We start from the raw sequence: 19,183 nt of genomic DNA, 5'->3' as shown, positions 1-19,183 counted from the left end.
GACACTGAAAAACGATAAAGTGGGTGAAAATAAAAGTTAGATATTGGTAAAAATGTAAGAATAAAAATTTTCTGCATTAATTTAAAAGCGTTACAACAATTTACTGTTTGGTTATTTATAAGAATATCTTGCAAAAAAATCTTGTGTCAATAAGTTTGTACCACTTACCACTTTCAGAGTACTCACTTTTTATGGATTTTTGATACAATTTATTTTTCGCCTAAAATGTGTTGGTTAGTCCCTTTAACATAAATTTAAAAAAGCTTTATGAGACCTCTAAGGTCGATTGTAACGCCAAGGTTAGATACTCCATCTTGAATTAATTTGAATGGGTACTTCTATTCGTTGCGCTATAAAGATTAAGTACTTATACGCTGATGTTGTTGGACTATCCATTGGACACAGTTACCATAGGTCCGGGGAAAAACACGGATAAGTGTATGCGTGTTTAGGCTGAAGTGTCATCTTCCGTATATACAGGAACACGCTCACAGTCCAGTTACTCACAATTTATTTCCTCATTATAAATTTTGTAACCAGCTTTTGTGTTTTCTTTTTATTGATTATTGTTTAAATATGGAATCTTTTATTTGCCCTTAGAAACGGAACCAAACTGTAAACATAGAAAATGGCTGGAAAAGTAAGTAATTTACAGAAAATTTAATTTGATTGTAAGATTTTCAAACTGTATCCGCAAACGCATGTAATAGATATATTGACTGTCTGGCGAGACGTATGATTACATCGGTGTAACTATTACCGAAGCGGATGGTCCGTGCAACATATTGCTTTAAGCCACGAGTGTACTACATTTTTGGTTGATCCTTTTCAATATTACACTGGCGAATGAATATGAACATGTCAGTGAAGAGAAAAATTGCTTGTTTTTGTTATAAATATGGCGCCTATCATAGTTATAACCTGTATGACCTCAATGGCTTTGTTTTCCTAATTTACATAAGTTGTGTATTTCTTCCGGGCATGCCTAACAAGAAGTGTTTTCTTATTGTTTAAAAGAATTAAGATCAAGCATTATCGCTTTCCTTCATGTCGACAGTTTCTGTTTTAGGGATACCAGTGATAAAATTCAGTCGTTTTTCTTCGTCAAAGAAGAATTATAAGCTTTGAATTCATAGCGTGTTATTAACCTACTTCCTACTGATGCGTTTTTTTTACACTGGTTCCTTTTCCGTTTAATGCGAGATAAAGGTACCTAGATTTATCTCCAATTAACCCGGAAATATACCAATTGCATTAAAACGTAAGATATGTGTGTCAGTGCAATTAATGATTAGCTAATTTATACTAATAAGGTCATATCTGCATTGTAGGTGATAAACTACACCTGTGATTGCGGTAGCTTTCATTATATCATTTATAAGGTGTAATAAAATGCTCACTTTTAAGACGAGAGAGTGACGCAAATATCTAATATGTATAATATAATACTTCGTACCTAGTTAATTTCGTATATGTATTTGTGTTTGATATGGTTCTGGGAACTAGAAATTTAAGTCTTTACTTACCCTGGTACATGAAATAACAGTTGTATGGAAGCCCTGGAGGGACAATTGATTTCCGTACTTCCCACTTCTCACTTCTAACTTTTGCACTTCTCACTTCCTACTTCTTGACTTCCTACTTCCTACTTCTAACTTCCACACTTCTGACTTCTAACTTCCGCACTTCTGACTTCCAACTTCCTGACTTTCGACTTCTTATTTCCAACTTCCACACTTCTTACTTCCGACTTCTTGACTTCTTACTTCCTTCTTCTAACTTCCTGACTTCCGACTTCTAACTTCCGCATTTCTGACTTCCAACTTCCTGACTTCTTACTTCCGACTTCCAACTTCCTCACTTCCGACTTCCAACTTCCTGACTTCTTACTTCCGACTTCCAACTTCCACACTTCTTACTTCTATCTTCCGCACTTCTGACTTCTAACTTCCTGACTTTCGACTTCTGATTTCCAGCTTCCACACTTCTTACTTCCGACTTCTTACTTCCCTCTTCTAACTTCCGCACTTCTGACTTCTAACTTCCACACTTCTGACTTCTAACTTCCTGACTTCCGACTTCCAACTTCCGCACTTCTGACTACCAACTTTCCCTCTTTGGAAGTCGGAAGTTAGAAGTGTGGAAGTTGGAAGTCGGAAGTAAGAAGTCAGAAGTCAGAAGTGCGGAAGTTAGAAGTCGGAAGTAAGAAGTCAGGAAGTTGGAAGTCAGAAGTGCGGAAGTTGGAAGTCGGAAGTCAGGAACTTAGAAGAAGGAAGTAAGAAGTCAAGAAGTCGGAAGTAAGAAGTGTGGAAGTTGGAAATCAAAAGTCGAAAGTCAGGAACTTGGAAGTCAGAAGTGTGGAAGTTAGAAGTCAGAAGTGTGGAAGTTAGAAGTCAGAAGTGTGGAAGTTAGAAGTAAGAAGTAGGAAGTCAAGAAGTTGGAAGTGAGAAGTGCAAAAGTTAGAAGTGAGAAGTGGGAAGTGCGGAAATCAATTGTCCCTTCAGGGCTTCCATACAGTTGGTAGAAAACGACGATGGCCTCATTTAAATAACCTGATAATGAGTTTTCAAACCGAGTTTGCTGTTTTTCTATATTTCCAAAAAAATATTCACATACATTTTATTAACTTTCATCTTGTGTTATGGGCCTATAGATATGGTGTACATCTCATTCAAACAAAGTCTGCTTGGCAGCGTTGTGTACTACCAAAGGATCTTCTGATAGATTTTGTTTAGAGAACGCCGTTTGCAGAGTTGTATATCTATTTGTCCGTCTGGTTGAAACCTCCATTATTTAGTACAAATAAAGGTCTGAAAAGGGGACAATAAAATCTATAACAAGATTCTTTGAAAGCATAGGACACAGCCAAGTACAATTGATATAGCAGACTCGGTTTGACCTACTGTTTCTTTATTTGTTCGTTTTGGTCTCGTTGTATGTAAGTTTTTTTTATTTATTTGTCTATGTGTTCCTGTGTGTGGGCGTGTGTGCATGTGTACATTTATGCGTGTACTACTGTCAGATGCCTTTAGGGGAGGGTCGGGGCTGCGTTCTTGGATATTATTCCATGCTGCTGATTGAGTATGTTCATGAGAGACAATGCAAAATTGCAACACTTAACATCCCTCTGGCAGCGTTAAACGTAGAAAATGACGAAAAAAGTAAAATTAACAGCAGGCTCTCTCTTTTCATTAGTTATGCAATATTCCTTAGATGTAGATGTAGATGTTGTTTAGTAAGAATATCTTGCAAAAATCTTATGTCAATAAGTTTGTACCACTAGTTCTACTCATTTTCAGAGTACTCACTATGAAAATTTTTTATACATATTTGTCAGCTCAACGACAACAATTCTATATTGATAATGGGTTTCAAAATTTTGATCTGCCTGAATTTTACAGTGGGACATTTTTTTTGAAAAATGCATTTACAGTAGAAAAACTAAACTATTTTAAATGATTAAAGATTTAATATGTTGAATCACAGGAGTCTGAAATTTTATCAATAACACCATAGAAGTCTATCTTTACAAAAAATACCCCCTATATATATGAAATAAACACGTGTTTATTTCATATATATAGGGCGTATTTTTTTTTAAGATGGACTTCTATGGTCTTATTGATAGAATTTCAGACCCCTGTGGTTGAATGCTAACCTTTAGAGAGATATAATTAAAGTTTATTTCAAGATATTCATGAAAACACCTGTGTCGGAACTGATAGATAAAACTGTAGCAATATTTGGTAGTTATTTTCAATCTTTTCGAATTAGAAAATGTCCAAATGCGTTTTTTTGTAATTATCAAGTCCAATATTTTAGTGGTGTTCAACCGCAGAAGAACTGTGGCATTCAACCTATTTTTACCTGTCGCGCACAATCTGCGCATGCGTCAATGTATATCAACTTCCTGTTTCTGTCAGTCAGAGACTACCTGTTGATTATACTGGAATTTCTCAATTTTGTTCGTATAATAATTCTTAATAATTGCTTTTTCACGAAAGAATGTACAATACAATAACTTTCGAAATATTGTAAAGCAGAAAAAACACCAACCGATCGATTAAAATGGTAAGATTTTGGTTTTGTGTAAAACACTTCCGCAAATGAGGCCCTGCACTTTCCGGGCACATGTATATGCCCTTTTTTTGTAGAATAGAATATGTTGCAAAGTATTCTCCTTTAAAAAGAATGGGTGCATTTTCTAATTGTTGCATGTGTACAGTTTTTTACAGTTGTGTTTATATCAAGGAAATTGGAGATAATACTTACCTGAGGCTTATCAGCTTTTGTAGTTCTGTCTACAATAACTTACCAGACACCACAATTTTATTATCTAATAGGCCTATTCATTAACTTAATATTAATGATTAGATTATGGCTTAACAGAAAAAAATTCCGAATCAGTGTCAACTTGCAACATTTGCACATTTATACTCTAATTCACTGGCACTAGAACCGCAAATTTAGCTTTGAGTGGCCTATTTTCATAAATATGTGCATTATTTTTCAATTTATAAAGAAATATAAAAGAAATGGTGCCTTACTATATATTACGTCCCACCCTGAGCCTCTGTTCTTATTGTAAGAACAGAGATAAGAACAGAGGGTGGGACGTAATATATAATAAGGCACCATTTCTTTATAAATTGAAAAATAATGCACATATTTATGAAAATAGGCCACTCAAAGCTAAATCTGCAGTTCTAGTGCCAGTGCTCTAATTAGAAACTGATGTCGTAACATGAAGTTAGTACCACATAATATCTTTTTTAAGATTAACAAATTTTTTAGGAAGTGTCTATATCTGGTCTATAACATAGTCCGTCAACTTAAGGACTGCATCAACATGTTCTGATTTTCGAAAATCTGATATCATATCGTACAGTACATGATGCGAAGCCTTCAAATTCTGACAACACTTTGTAACAAGGAATCAAACTATGAACAGTCACTTTAATAAATGAACATTCTGCAACTTGCACTTTTTGTTATTTTAGCCATACCACTGGCAGAGTCACAATGTCAAGACAAGTGGGGTGGACGATATGGTCCTCCTCCAGAAGATCTCTGAGGCCGGCATTGTTGATAACCTGAAGAAACGATTCATGGATGATACTATATATGTATCCTTTTTTCAAGTAATAAGGTATAATTAGATTTATAAAAAGTTAGGCTTTTACTTAACGGTCGCAGGTGTTAGAGAGAACGGGCGCAAGTTTTAGAGAGAGACATTTAAGTCACTGTGACTGAATCTATATGAAATCATTATCATAAAATGCTGGACTCAGGTGTTTAACAATTATAGCAAAATTGTTTTTTTAGCTCATCTGATTTTTTGAAAAAAAATGATGAGTTATTGTCATCACTTGAGCGGTTGTCGGCGTCGGCGTCTGCGTCGGCGTTGCCTGGTTAAGTTTTATGTTTAGGTCACCTTTTCTCCTAAACTATCAAAGCTATTGCTTTGAAACTTGGAATACTTTTTCACCATCATAAGCTGACCCTGTATAGCAAGAAACATAACTCCATCTTGCTTTTTGCAAGATTTATTGCCCCTTTTGTACTTAGAAAATATCAGATTTCTTGGTTAAGTTTTATGTTTAGGTCAACTTTTCTCCTAAACTATCAAAGCTATTGCTTTGAAACTTGGAATACTTGTTCACCATCATAAGCAGACCCTGTACATCAAGAAACATAACTCCATCTTGCTTTTTTGCAAGATTTATTGCCCCTTTTGGACTTAGAAAATCAGTTTTCTTGGTTAAGTTTTATGTTTAGGTCAGCTTTTATCCTAAACTATCAAAGCTATTGCTTTAAAACTTGCAACACTTGTTCACCATCATAAGTTGACCCTGTACAGCAAGAAACATAACTCCATCCTGCTTTTTGCAAGATTTATGGCCCCTTTTGGACTAAGAAAATATCAGATTTCTTGGTTAAGTTTTATGTTTAGGTCAACTTTTTCTCTTAGACTACAAAGCTATTGCTTTGAAACTTGCAACACTTGTTGACCATCATAAGCTGACCCTGTACAGCAAGCAACATAACTCCATCCTGCTTTTTGCAATAATTATTGCCCTTTTTGGACTTAGAAAATAATTTTCTTGGTTGAGTATTATGTTTAAGTCAACTTTTCTCATAAACTATCAAAGCTATTGCTTTAAAACTTGCAACAGTTTTTCACCATCATAAGTGGACACTGAACATCAAGAAACATAACTCTAACCTGCTTTTTGCAAGAATGATGGCCCTTTTTAGACTTAGAAATCATGGGTAGGACAATATTTCTATTACACAAAAAAAATCAGATGAGCGTCAGCACCCGCAAGGCGGTGCTCTTGTTTTTATCAGTCTTAAAAAATTCAGACTTAAGAGTTCGGGACCAGACTGTAAATAATAAAAATGGTAATGAATACATTTGTATTCATATATGTTGTTTAGCATAAGTATTTTTCATACTTACCTGAATGCTTCCAATCATTGCCATACTGTAAAACCATTTGATTTTGTGGGCATAAAATTTTGTGGTTTGGATTGCGGCGGTCACACATTAAACCGGAATACACCGGAATACACTCCATAACCGGAATACACCTGTATTTTTTAAGTGAAAGGTATTTTTGAAGGTTTTTGATATAATTCAATCATATATATCATAAATAAATAACATACGAAAGGAAAATAAAATACGTTCACGCAAAATGACTTTATACGAGATTGAAGTTTGGCGACCACGCGGGAAATTTCCATAACCGAAATACACCTGTATTTTATTAATAAATGGTATTTTTGTAGGGTTTATTGCAGAAATTATTCGTTTGATATAAATAATTAGTTTACAAAAGGAAAATAAAATACTTTAACGCAAAACAATTTTATACAAGATTTGAATTCGGTGAGCGCACAGGGCTTAAGCTATGCTAAGATTTTAGGGAGAAGTCACTTCTCCCTCAGGTAAGATTAGGGAGAAGTGGAGAGATTTTAGGGAGAAGTGGCGAGATTTTAGGGAAAACGTTGAAAGATTTTAGCACCATGACATGCAAGCTGAAAAAGGAACTAAATATGCTTAATATAACATTACTTTTTTATTATTCCCTGTCTTTGTTTACAAAGTCTATTAATTTAAAGTAATTAAATAACAAATTCACTGAAAATGTCAGTGATTCTGTTTTCTTAACCTTGTGAATCTAATGTGATTAAACTGCAAATTCAAGTTTTTTTCACTCTTGCAATGATTGTCCAAACCAAGAAAACCCTTTAAATATGAATACAATTAACATGATTAAAAAAAGTTAATTCCATATCTGCAAAAAAAATCAAGCTCCCAGTGCTATTGCACTCAAAGTCAGTCACTTTAAATAACAAGTATGTGAATTAAATACATGTCAATAGCAGTGACATCACTATGACATCACACGGAATACACATCTTCTTTGATCTTCTGGTGTCTCTATGATACGCTGGTGTCGGCACACATTAAAAGAAACAGTTGTCAAACAGGTTTTACCCAGTTTCTGATGACAGGTGCCAAAAATCTGCGTAAACTTCAGTTACGTTATTTTAGTCACAGAAAGTGTCAGTGATAATATTATGTTTCTAAAGTTTGGGTTTTGAAAAATACGAGTAAAATTACGTGGATTTAAGGAAATTACTCGAGCTAAACACGGTAAGAAACTTTCTAATGGTCAAAAAATAATGTGGAAGCTTATGTAATATAAATCCCTACTGCTTTGTTTATCAACAGTCAGTTTACAAAACAAGTGTCACCTTCGCACTTCTCCGTAATCTGAAGTAGGCGGAGCTTAAATTATGCCATCATGTATTACAGTCAAGTGTCAACAGGCCGATAGCGGATAACTGGAGGAGTGTGGATACAAAAATCGGGCGACTTGAATTTCGCTTTGATGTTAGATTAGAGCGAGGTGGGGAGCTACAAAGCGACTATTTCGCTCAAGTCGCTCCCTAGCTCAAGCCCTGGGCCGCATGGGAAATTTCCATAACATAAATGCACTCGTCCTTTTCTTAAAAAAATAAATAGTATTCTCTTATATAAACACTTTTTATCATTTTTTGTAAGATGTAGAACCATGTTCAATCAGATTAAACATGAATGAATAATTGGAGAATTTTGTTAAAAGGTAATTCTGTATACGAGGTTATAACTTTACGATCTTACGGAAATGTTGTACGCTTGCGTCGCTATGACTAGATACCTTAATGTTGATTATTGGAAATTATTTAATTATTTCTTCGCATTTCATTTAACAAATGAAAAAGAAAATAATTTAAGATAAAAAATTCTCAATATTCGATATATAAATGAATTACAGACAAAATTTGGGTCATGACATAAACCGCGCTGATCGGAAAGGGCTTAACATGATCAGAAAGGGCATGCCACATGTTTATTATTGAAAATCATTTAATTGTTTCTTCATATTTCATTTAACAAATAAAAAAGAAAGTAAATTATGAATTATAAAATAGCAATTTTTGATTTTTAAATGAATCACAGACAAAATACGAGTGGCATAAACCGCGCTGATCGGAAAGGACATAACATGATCGGAAGGGGCATGTCACATGTTTATTATTGGAAATTACTTAATTATTTCCTCATTTTTAGCTCGACTATTCATAGTATAGCGAAAATGGCCTTCGCTATACAGGAGTTGACACTCCTATTAGAGACAGAAAAGGTTCCTAACCCTAACAGGCAGAAATAACTACAATACAGGTCACTTACTACCCAGATGGCCCTGGATTTCGGTGGATGATACAAAAGTACATGTACAATCAGTGGAGTCTGGTCGTGAAGCGATGCTGCTCGTCGGTGATTGGTCCTCCTGGCCATGTGATAGGAATCCTCCTCTCTGATTGGCTGGTTCTCCTGTGACCTCTTACAGTGACCTAACTAACCCTAACTACGTTCCCACTACACTCCCCCCCATTCTATAAAGTTAGTCACCAGGATCCGTGTGAGTCACACAGAAAAGAGATGGCCTGGGAGGCTATAGATGGGTTCGTCACAGAGACAGGCATAACAGGGATACCCTGCTTAATAATAATCATGGAGGTTTCCCCAATAACGATTTTACATCTCGTGCCAAACAGACCAGACAACAAGGACTTCTGAAATCATGGACGAGATTCCCCCATAGGAGATTGTCATTTAGAAGTGGTTGTTCCAAACATCTCTTTTAATAACTGGAATTAAGGTCATGGGATCCCCATACTGACCTAAGTTCATCATTTTCTGGGTAACCCAGATAAACATATTAAATTATTAAGGTCCTGGGATACCCAGGGGAAGAACTAATACCGATACTAATGCATACCAGGAACTACACATACTTACATCAGTTTATAACTTTAAGGTTACCCGGAAAGGCATAATAAATCATTAAGGTGCTGGGATACCCTGCGGAACAACTGTCTTATCAAAGTGTATCATGGGATACCCATACTGCAGTACACCAGGACATACCACAAAATTTACCTAGCAAAACATTCAGACTGAGAACTCCCCAGTCATTGAAATACCTCATTTAAGATCATGGGACCCCCATATTGATCTTAAGAAGCAAAGCTGTCTAAAGTTTGGACCATTCTGCATTAAGGTTTAAAGAGACCCAATAGAATTTATAATCTATGGAAATAGTTTAGCACTTGACAGTATCAGGACAAGTTATCCCAATGATAAACCTGGGATGCCCACGAGGCTTGGGGTGCACTGAGCAGATGGACAATTTCTACATCTAGAACAAGGATAAACCCGGATACCAGGAGGCTGGGGAGACCCCAAGAAGATGGACACAGTTTCTGCGTCTATTGAAGGACGAGGCATTGCCTCTACTGATCCGTATAGGAAAAAGGATCTGAAGTAGGTGATCCGTGACCCGGAGTCCCTTTCCCCAGGCCCTTAGCCCAAGGATCTCTATTGCTAAGACCAGACCGGTCCTGTGACAGATCCCGGAATCCCCATCCCCATCTGGAAGAGGTTTTTTCTACAGCCCAAAGGATGCTGTGGTTAAATAAAGGCTGCACAGACTTTGGTCTCACACTAGGAATGTTAGCAGGTGATACCAAAATACAATCAGACCCACAAGTGAGACTCTGGCACACCATGCCCCTACTGTTCTGTCCATCTGAACAGGAGACCTGAACACATCCCAGAGACCCTACACCAACAACCTCTCTTTCAGTATTTCCACAATGATGTGAAACTGTTGCCGCAGAGGCAATGAGGCCCTGACTAAACCTGTCAGAATTCAACATTATTACCCTGGACTGTGAATGGAAAGTGTAGTACAAACTTTCTATCTCTGAACGAAGGGGCGAGTAAAACCCTGAGGGAGGGAGTGGTACAGAGTACAATGACAAGGTTGCTGGTGGCGGCAACCCCCAAGCAAGTGAACCTTCATGGGCAAAGCCAGGTAGGAATAAACTAACTGTTGGTTCTCCAACGTGATAAGGTGGCAATTTCCCAGAATGATTGAAGGGCAATACCCTACCATGCTCTTGATATTGAACATAGCTGCTAGTATCAGGTCCGCAAACCTTTGGAATACAATGGCCTCTGAGCTTTCCACCGGGCCTTGACCTTTAGTAACAAGATTCCCTACTATTTCCGATTCATCTATGACCTTACGTTCCCCAGATGCCACTTGAGGTCCAGATGACTTTGTATTGAACTGGGCTTTAGTTTGGCATAAACTTGGCGAGAAGTTTAGTGGAAGACATTGGTCATGGCCTTCACCCCTAGAGTCTGAAGTCCCAGCTTTGCTGTCAAAAGAGTTACTCTTGTAAAAACCAGTCTCCGAGTTGGGCAAATCTGACGTATCATTTTGCCTATTTCCTTTAGCCACCAGAGATACATCAATTTCACTTATAGGATATCTTATTGTAAGGCAGTTCCTATAATTATCTTCTTGAATTACCATTAAAAATACAGGCCAGTATTAAAAAGAGTCACAGTGTTGTGCTCAAGAACATTATTGGATAACTGCTCCCTAAAAACCGTATCTTTGTTATTGTCACAGTCTGCAGGGCACTCGGACACTGGAGCTAATTGAGTACCCATAGTGTTTAATTTGCACAGGGTTGTTGCAACCAGGGTATTTGCAATGTTCATGCTTTGGTGCAAAGCTAACTGGACATTAGGATCAGGAGAGAATCGGTTTCCGTATTGTTTAAATTGAACAAGGCCCTTGGGGGATAAGAAGATACTGTATCATATTAATGTGTAAATCACATGGGGTGCTAGAGCTGGGGATGACTGTAGCATCCATGTTGTCTATAGCACACATGGAACTAAAAGAAGTGTTACATACATTATCTGCCTTATTGTACAGAGCACGTGGAGCGCTAGAGACAGGAGTGACAGGGTAACCATACTTTCTGGGGCATCCAAAGATATGGTAAGTATGGTATCTGCTTTATGGTATAGGGCGCTAGCGTTTGTGGCTGATACGGTACCGGTGTTATTAATAGTGCACATGGCGTTGGAAGGAAAGGTAAGTACTGTATCCGTAACACCATCCAATTCATATGGGGTGCTAGACTGTTGGTCTACTACGGTATCCGCATTGTCTATATTGCATGTGGCATTGGACAGAATGGTAGTTACAGTATTTGTATTACTGTCCATATTGCATTGGGTGCTGGCATTAAGGGTTAATACGGTAGCCGTATTTTCTAAATTACTGGGGGCGCTCAGAGAAAGGTTAAGTACGGTATCTGAACCAACACACATAGTGCAAAGATCATGAGTGGGTACAGTCTCTGATTGTGAATGGTCTCCTTCACTAATTAACTTGTTGGGAATCAGTAATTTAGTGGTGTCAGCAAAATTACTCCCACCATTATCTGATGCAGAGTTATCAAACTGGCTACTGGTCAGTCTACTGCTCCTCTGCAGAGACTCATCACTGACTCCCTCAAGACTGGAATCTGGACTCAATAAAGAACTAACAACCCCAGAGCTATTTGCCTGCTCTCCCCAAGGTTTCAGACATGCTCCCCACATGAGAGCACTACTATCATTTTCCCCCCCACTCTCCCCACTTCTAAGAGAGCTTGATGATTTGCATTCAGTAACTTGGGACAAATCCTGCTCTGCAAAGTCCAGAAAGTTAAAGAACTGTTCAAGGTCTTCATCTGATTTTATTGGAACCCGGGGGACACAAGGCACACTACCCTGATCCTTAACTAGAGTATCACAGAACAAATCCCCCAATTCCGTTGAGGTACTTACCTCACACATTTCAGGGGAAATCTCGGATTTGGAGAAGTGTGAGGAGGCTTCCTCCCTTAGCACACTCTCATTCAGGAGTTTAATTTCTGACTTAAGGGCTCCTATGACTTCATCATCTTCCTTAAATTTCTTTAAACTAGACTCAACAATTTCGTCGGAGTAGTTCTTCCACCATGATGATTTGTCATTAAGGGACTTATTTTTATTTCTTAGAATTCGTGTACAAGTCATCAGATACTCCACACAAACACAATATATGTCGCATTTCTCTGTCAATGTATCTACTTTCTTTTGGAGGCGATCCCTCTGGTATTTTAGTTCTTGATTTTCACCCTCCAGAACTTGTATTCTCTGTGATAAACTTTCTTTACGTATTGGCGAATTGTAGGAACAGTTAGCCCCATGGGAGTTACAGGAAAAGTCACGGGATACCCGACATGTGTTTTCTGAGAGATACTGGAGGTTATTAGCATGACCTTGGCTCAAGACCTTTACCGGAGATGCAGCCCGCACTGGTGTCACAGGTGGCGTATCATAGGTCGTCTTACATGGTGTGTGGGGGACTAATGTTTTTGGTGAAGACCACCCATGCCCATCTTCTGCCGTCACGCCTAGTGTGTGAGGGATACCACCTCAGGGGGAAAATATTCTAATTGTCTATTGGCTGTAATGCCTGGTGTGAACTGGGATAACGCCCTGGGGACCAATATCCAAACCCCCAATTTGCCCTCATGTCCGGTGTGTGAGGGGCTACCCCTCCCGGTGAAGGCCACCCATATCCCCACATAGGCGGGTAACATCCCAAATGAGCCCAGTCCCACCCGAGTTACCTGGGGATTTTGTATTGCTGCAAGGAGTACTTACTTTCTCAGCCATAACCTTAGATATAAAGTATAAAGCTGATATATTTGTTGTAAATTAAAATACTCTAACGTTTTGCTATTTGTTTTCTTGAATTCTGAAAACCTCAATAACAGACAATATCCCTACACCCTCTCTAATTTTTATTCTTTTTGACCTTTGGTACAATAAGATATGTACAGGGAAGGATACCTTCCACAAATGAACCAAAAGAAACAGTACACAGTAACACTTACTATCTTTCTATCCTTGAATTGAATAGAATGGAATGAAATAACTTTTTGAATAATTTTGAAAAATTCCAAGTCACCGGTTGTTGTTGTTACCGGAACTTCCGCGTAAAATGAAAGTACTTTCGGTTTGGCACGTTTTCCGTGCGCGAGGCTTAAACTTCTGAAAAATATGACAAAACAATTTCTTTTGTCGAAGAAATTTAATCCACTAAAAGAATGTTCGAAATAAATCGATATAACCCCAAAAGAATAGTCGTTTGAGCCTTACGGCGATTTTCCCAGTTTTTTGACAGTCCGCAGGCTGTATAAACCGGGCTAGAAATTATAGAAATAACCCTTACTAATCTTACACAGGAATCCTGTTCAGAAAAAACCTGGCCGAAGGGACAGTTCAAAGACTTTCGCCTTCTACTACGTAACGGACAGGGACCTACTAGGGAATTTCCAGGCGAGATGTTCGCGATTACTTCTGACACCAATATAGCGAAAATGGCCTTCGCTATACAGGAGTTGACACTCCTATTAGAGACAGAAAAGGTTCCTAACCCTAACAGGCAGAAATAACTACAATACAGGTCACTTACTACCCAGATGGCCCTGGATTTCGGTGGATGATACAAAAGTACATGTACAATCAGTGGAGTCTGGTCGTGAAGCGATGCTGCTCGTCGGTGATTGGTCCTCCTGGCCATGTGATAGGAATCCTCCTCTCTGATTGGCTGGTTCTCCTGTGACCTCTTACAGTGACCTAACTAACCCTAACTACGTTCCCACTACAATAGAATAGTAGAGCTATTGGACTCGTCCATGCGTCGGCGTCCGCGTCGGCGTCGGCGTCCGCGTCCGCGTCCCGATTTGGTTAAGTTTTTGTATGTAAGCTGGTATCTCAGCAACCACTTGTGGGAATGGATTGAAACTTCACACACTTATTCACTGTGATAAACTGACTTACATTGCACAGGTTCCATAACTCTGTTTTGCTTTTTTACAAAATTATGCCCCTTTTTTGACTTAGAAATTTTTGGTTAAGGTTTTGTATGTAAGCTTGTATCTCAGTAACCACTTGTGGGAATGGATTGAAACTTCACACACTTATTTACTGTGATAAACTGACTTACATTGCACAGGTTCCATAACTCTATTTTGCTTTTTTACAAAATTATGCCCCTTTTTCGACTTAGAATTTTTTGGTTAAGGTTTTGTATGTAAGCTGGTATCTCAGTACTCACTAATGGGAATGGATTGAAACTTCACACACTTGTTCACTGTCATGATCTGACATGCACAAAGCAGGTCCCATAACTTTATTTTGATTTTTTACAAAATTATGCCCTTTTTCAACATAGAAATTTTTGGTTAAGTTTTTGTATGTAAGCTGGTATCTCAGTATCCACTAATGGGAAAGGATTGAAACTTCACACACTAGTTCACTTTCATGATCTGACGTGCAGTGCAAAGGGTCAATAACTCAACTTTGCATTTTACAAAATTATGCCCCTTTTTCAACTTAGGAGTTTTTGGGTTAAATTCTTATATGTAAGCTGGTATCTCAGTACCCACTAATGGGAATGGATTGAAACTTCATACACTTGTCCACTGTCATGAGCTGATAAGCACTATGCAGGTTCCATAACCCTATTTTACTTTTTTACTAAATTATGCCCCTTTTTCGACTTTCTTATTCATTCAAGCGACAAGGCTGTTAAATAGTCGAGCGTTGCTGTCCTCCGACAGCTCTTGTTCGTATTTCGTTTAACAAATAAAAAAGAAAATAAATTTAAAAAATATCAATATTCGATTTTTAATTGAATTATACACAAAACACATGTCAGTACATAAACCACGCTGATGTTTATTATTGGAACTAATTGATTTATTTCTTCATGTTTAATTTGATAATTTATTAATAAGAAGAATTTAAGAAGAAAATATATTATGAAAAATCAGTTTTTAAAAGAATTATATCATGTTTAATATTATATATAAACGTTTACTGCGTTTATTGCCAAAGCACAATTAATATCCTTTGAATATATGCGGCGTAACAAACACGTGCCTCTGATTAGTCCTGATAGAGTTTGATTGGATTATCACACCTATTGATTATATCAATTAATCAGTATCTTTGTAAGCACACACAAGTGACATGTGACAAATAATGTCTAACGTAAGGTAAGTGAAGTTAAATATGATAAGCTTTTATTTAATTTCATTTAATTGTCGATATTATTGCAAATTGAAGAAAAACAGGTACATTCAGTATAATTTTTAGCTCGACTATTCAAAGAATAGTCAAGCTATTCTACTCACCCTGGCGTTGGTGTCACACTTTGGTTAAAGTTTTGCATGCAAGTACATACAGCTATCATTTAAAGGCATATAGCTTTGAAACTTATTTTTTCTAGGACAATTACCAACCTGACTGGGTCAAGTTCCATAACTCTGACATGTATTTTGGGCAAATTATGCCCCCTTTTGGACATAGAAAATCCTGGTTAAAGTTTTACATGCAAGTTACTATCTCCAAAACTAATGCAGATATTGAATTGAAAATTCACATTGTGTCTTCGGGGTTATAAATCTAGTTGATAGCACCAAGTCCCATAACTCTGACCTTCATTTTGGCCAAATTATGCCCCCTTTTGGACTTAGAAAATCCTTGTTAAAGTTTTGCGTGCAAGTACATACAGCTATTACTAAAAGGCATATAGATTTGAAACTTATTTTTTCTTTTTCTAGATCAATTACCAACATCACTGGGTCATATCCCATAACTCTGACATGTATTTTGGGCAAATTATGCCCCTTTTGGACTTAGAAAATCCTGGTTAAAGTTTTACATGCAAGTTACTATCTCCAAAACTAATGCAGATATTGAATTGAAAATTCACATGTGTCTTCGGGGTTATAAATCTAGTTGATAGCACCAAGTCCCATAACTCTGATCTTCATTCTGGCCAAATTTTGCAACCCTTTTGGACTTAGAAAATCCTGGTTAAAGTTTTGCGTGCAAGTACATACAGCTATTACTAAAAGACATATAGATTTGAAACTTATTTTTTCTTTTTCTAGGTCAATTACCAACCTCACTGGGTCAAGTCCCATAACTCTGACATGTATTTTGGGCAAATTTTGCCCCCATTTTGGACTTAGAAAATCCTGGTTAAAGTTTTACATGCAAGTTACTATCTCCAAAACTAATGCAGATATTGAATTGAAACTTCACGTGTGTCTTCGGGGTTATAAAACTAGTTGATAGCATCAAGTCCCATAACTCTGACCTGCATTTTAGCCAAATTATGCCCTCTTTGGACTTAGAAAATCCTGGTTAAAGTTTTGCGTGCAAGTACATACAGCTATTAACTTAAAGGCATATAGATTTAAAACTAACCTCACTGGATCAAGTCCCATAACTCTGACATGCATTTTGGGCAAATTATGCCCCTTTTTGGACTTAGAAAATTCTGGTTAAAGCTTGCGTGCAAGTTACTATCTGCAGAACAAATGCAGATATTAAGATGAAATTTCATATGTGCCTTCAGGGTTATAAAACTAGTTGATCGCATGAAGTCCCATAACTCTGACATGCATTTTGGTCAAATTATCCCCCCTTTTAGACTTAGAAACTTCGGAAAATTTTAGAATGCGGGTACGGATTAAACTTTTTTAATATTTTAATATTTGGGTAATTTTTTCCCTGTTTTGGGAAAATTTTAAATACAGCTTTGGGCTGTCTTAAAACAGCCTTGTTTTTTTGCACAGAATGCCATTATTCAATATTGCATTTCTGAAACTGTCTAGGTTTATATATTTTATTGAATAAAGCATCATTTACCAACGGCAATTTTTTTGACAAGAGGATCTAAAAACCCTTAAACCTTTTAAATATTTTGTTGACACGAAAGCATACGAGTTAATCAGTGTTCACTAAACTTTTGATTGACGGGACACTCAAAAAAAACATCCGTTCATTTTTAAGGTCCCCATAATACGAATACGAGTACTTTTAAGGGAAACGAAAAATAACGGAAATAATTTCCTCGTCCCTGAAATTTTCAAAAGGAAATTTATTTATACATAAAAAGACTTTTTTGAAAAAATTTTGAACCAAAAAATCGAAACTTGAAAGAAATTTACCTACCTAGTAAAAAGCAAACAAAATTAGGGCGATTGTGGTTTCACCAAGATGCGCAAATTTTCCCGGGCCCCAACAAATTTTCAACCTCGATAAAAACGTTTGGCTTTTAAATTACTTTTAAATAATTATTTTTTTTTTGATATATTAAATTCTGCAAAAACCCCTAAAAATACGTTTTATTAAAAAATACGGGTGTATATTAAGAATTTGGGAATGGAATTTAAATTCCAAATGCGATTTTTTAAAGAAATACGGGTGTATATTAAGAAATTTAGAAGGAAATTAATTCACGAATGCGAAAATTTCCAGTGCGCCGCCTTTTTTCAATCGGTATAAGACGAAATGCCAAAAGTTTTTAATTTCCTTTTGAAAATTAATTTTATATATATATGTTTGAATTCGTCAAAACCCATTTCAAAAATACCATTTGTTAAAAATGGGGGTGTTTTTCTTCCGAATTTCAATCTCGAAAAAAAAACGTTTGCTTTGAAGTTTTTTATTTTCCTTTTGAAAACTAATTATTAAATTAACGAATGTTTCTGCAAAAACCCACAAAAAAAACCATTTATTTAAAATACGGGTGATTTCATTAGGGAAAATTTTCCTGCGGGGTGCCAAACTTAAATCTTGAAAAAAAATCATTTTGCGTGAACGTATTTTTTTTTCCCTTTCGTATTTTAAAATTATTTAGTATATAGATTAATTTATAAAAAAAACCCTTCAAAAATGTTTTAACTTAAAAAATACAGGGTATTCCGGTTTTTAGGGGGTTTTTCCCTTTTAATGTGGACCGATTGGGGGGGGCTCGTAATTTGGGGGACTCAACCCGGGAGAAATGTGAGAGTTTTGTTGTTAATTTAGGATTTAATTTTGGTTTAAATAATCTGTTTCTGAAATCCATGAATTTTAAATGAAAACTGAATAATTTTTTTGAAAGGGGCTATCCGCACTCGGTCTGCCGATTTTTCCCTGTCGTGTGATAAGGAAAAATGGCAACCGTCATACCCGAAGATACTTCCAATTATCTTTAGATTTGCAAAGAGTTGCTGTTGCAACATGTGAGAACTGGTGGCCAACATAAAGTTAGAATGCACATAGTCATATTGTCTTTTTATCATGACCACAGAATGTTTTTTTTAACCACCCATATGTCAATATATTCAGTCAATTAAATCTTTCAAAATTTGTCAGTACACACCTTAACATATAAATTAGACATATATAGGTCCAGTGTTGGTATCCTTAAAAACCCTTTAAAATTTTTGAAAAACTACAAAAAAAAGGATTCCCCAGTCCCGGGAGCTGTAAGTTTTATTTTATTTAAAACGTTTATAATATATGGAAGTGGAAAGGGCCAAGTTTTTAAAAAATTATGGGTTTTTATACCTTAGGTGAGCTATTTGATCCCATTGTCCATTCATCTGTCTCCGCCCTAAACATTTTTTAAGATAAAATTCAAAAAATCTTTAAATGGCTTTTTTCTCAAGAACCATTTGGATCTTATCAAACATGGTCTTAAAATACAGATTCCTTGAAAATCTCTAAATTTTGAACAATGTAGGCCTTTGGGGGGCCAGTTTTGGGTGCCAAGTAATTCTGTGGTTTTTCAGACTTTTTTGGCTGGTAATTTTTACATTAAGTTTGGTCCTGTTTCAAAGGGGTTGCCCCTTGATGTGATTTGAACCTCACAAAAGG

At 36.6% G+C, this 19,183-nt stretch overlaps 1 protein-coding gene across 1 annotated transcript in view; it reads left to right on the top strand.

Annotated features, from left to right (window-relative positions):
* Window positions 1-474: 474 nt before the first annotated feature.
* The window catches only part of LOC123566684 (unconventional myosin-Ie-like), a 102,238-nt gene continuing 83,529 nt past the window's right edge, over window positions 475-19,183 (top strand). Inside the window, exons 1-3 of the mRNA XM_053549097.1 lie at window positions 475-640; window positions 5,001-5,126; window positions 18,704-18,733. Of these exons, the coding sequence (XP_053405072.1) occupies window positions 629-640; window positions 5,001-5,126; window positions 18,704-18,733 (168 nt within the window). The 5' untranslated portion in view covers window positions 475-628. The remainder of the gene's footprint in view (window positions 641-5,000; window positions 5,127-18,703; window positions 18,734-19,183) is intronic.

Source organism: Mercenaria mercenaria, chromosome 8 (genome assembly GCF_021730395.1).
Source record: "Mercenaria mercenaria strain notata chromosome 8, MADL_Memer_1, whole genome shotgun sequence".
Taxonomy (NCBI): Eukaryota; Metazoa; Mollusca; class Bivalvia; order Venerida; family Veneridae; genus Mercenaria; species Mercenaria mercenaria.
The sequence above is the reverse complement of the archived record's forward strand: the minus strand, read 5'-3'. Positions and strand labels throughout refer to the sequence as shown.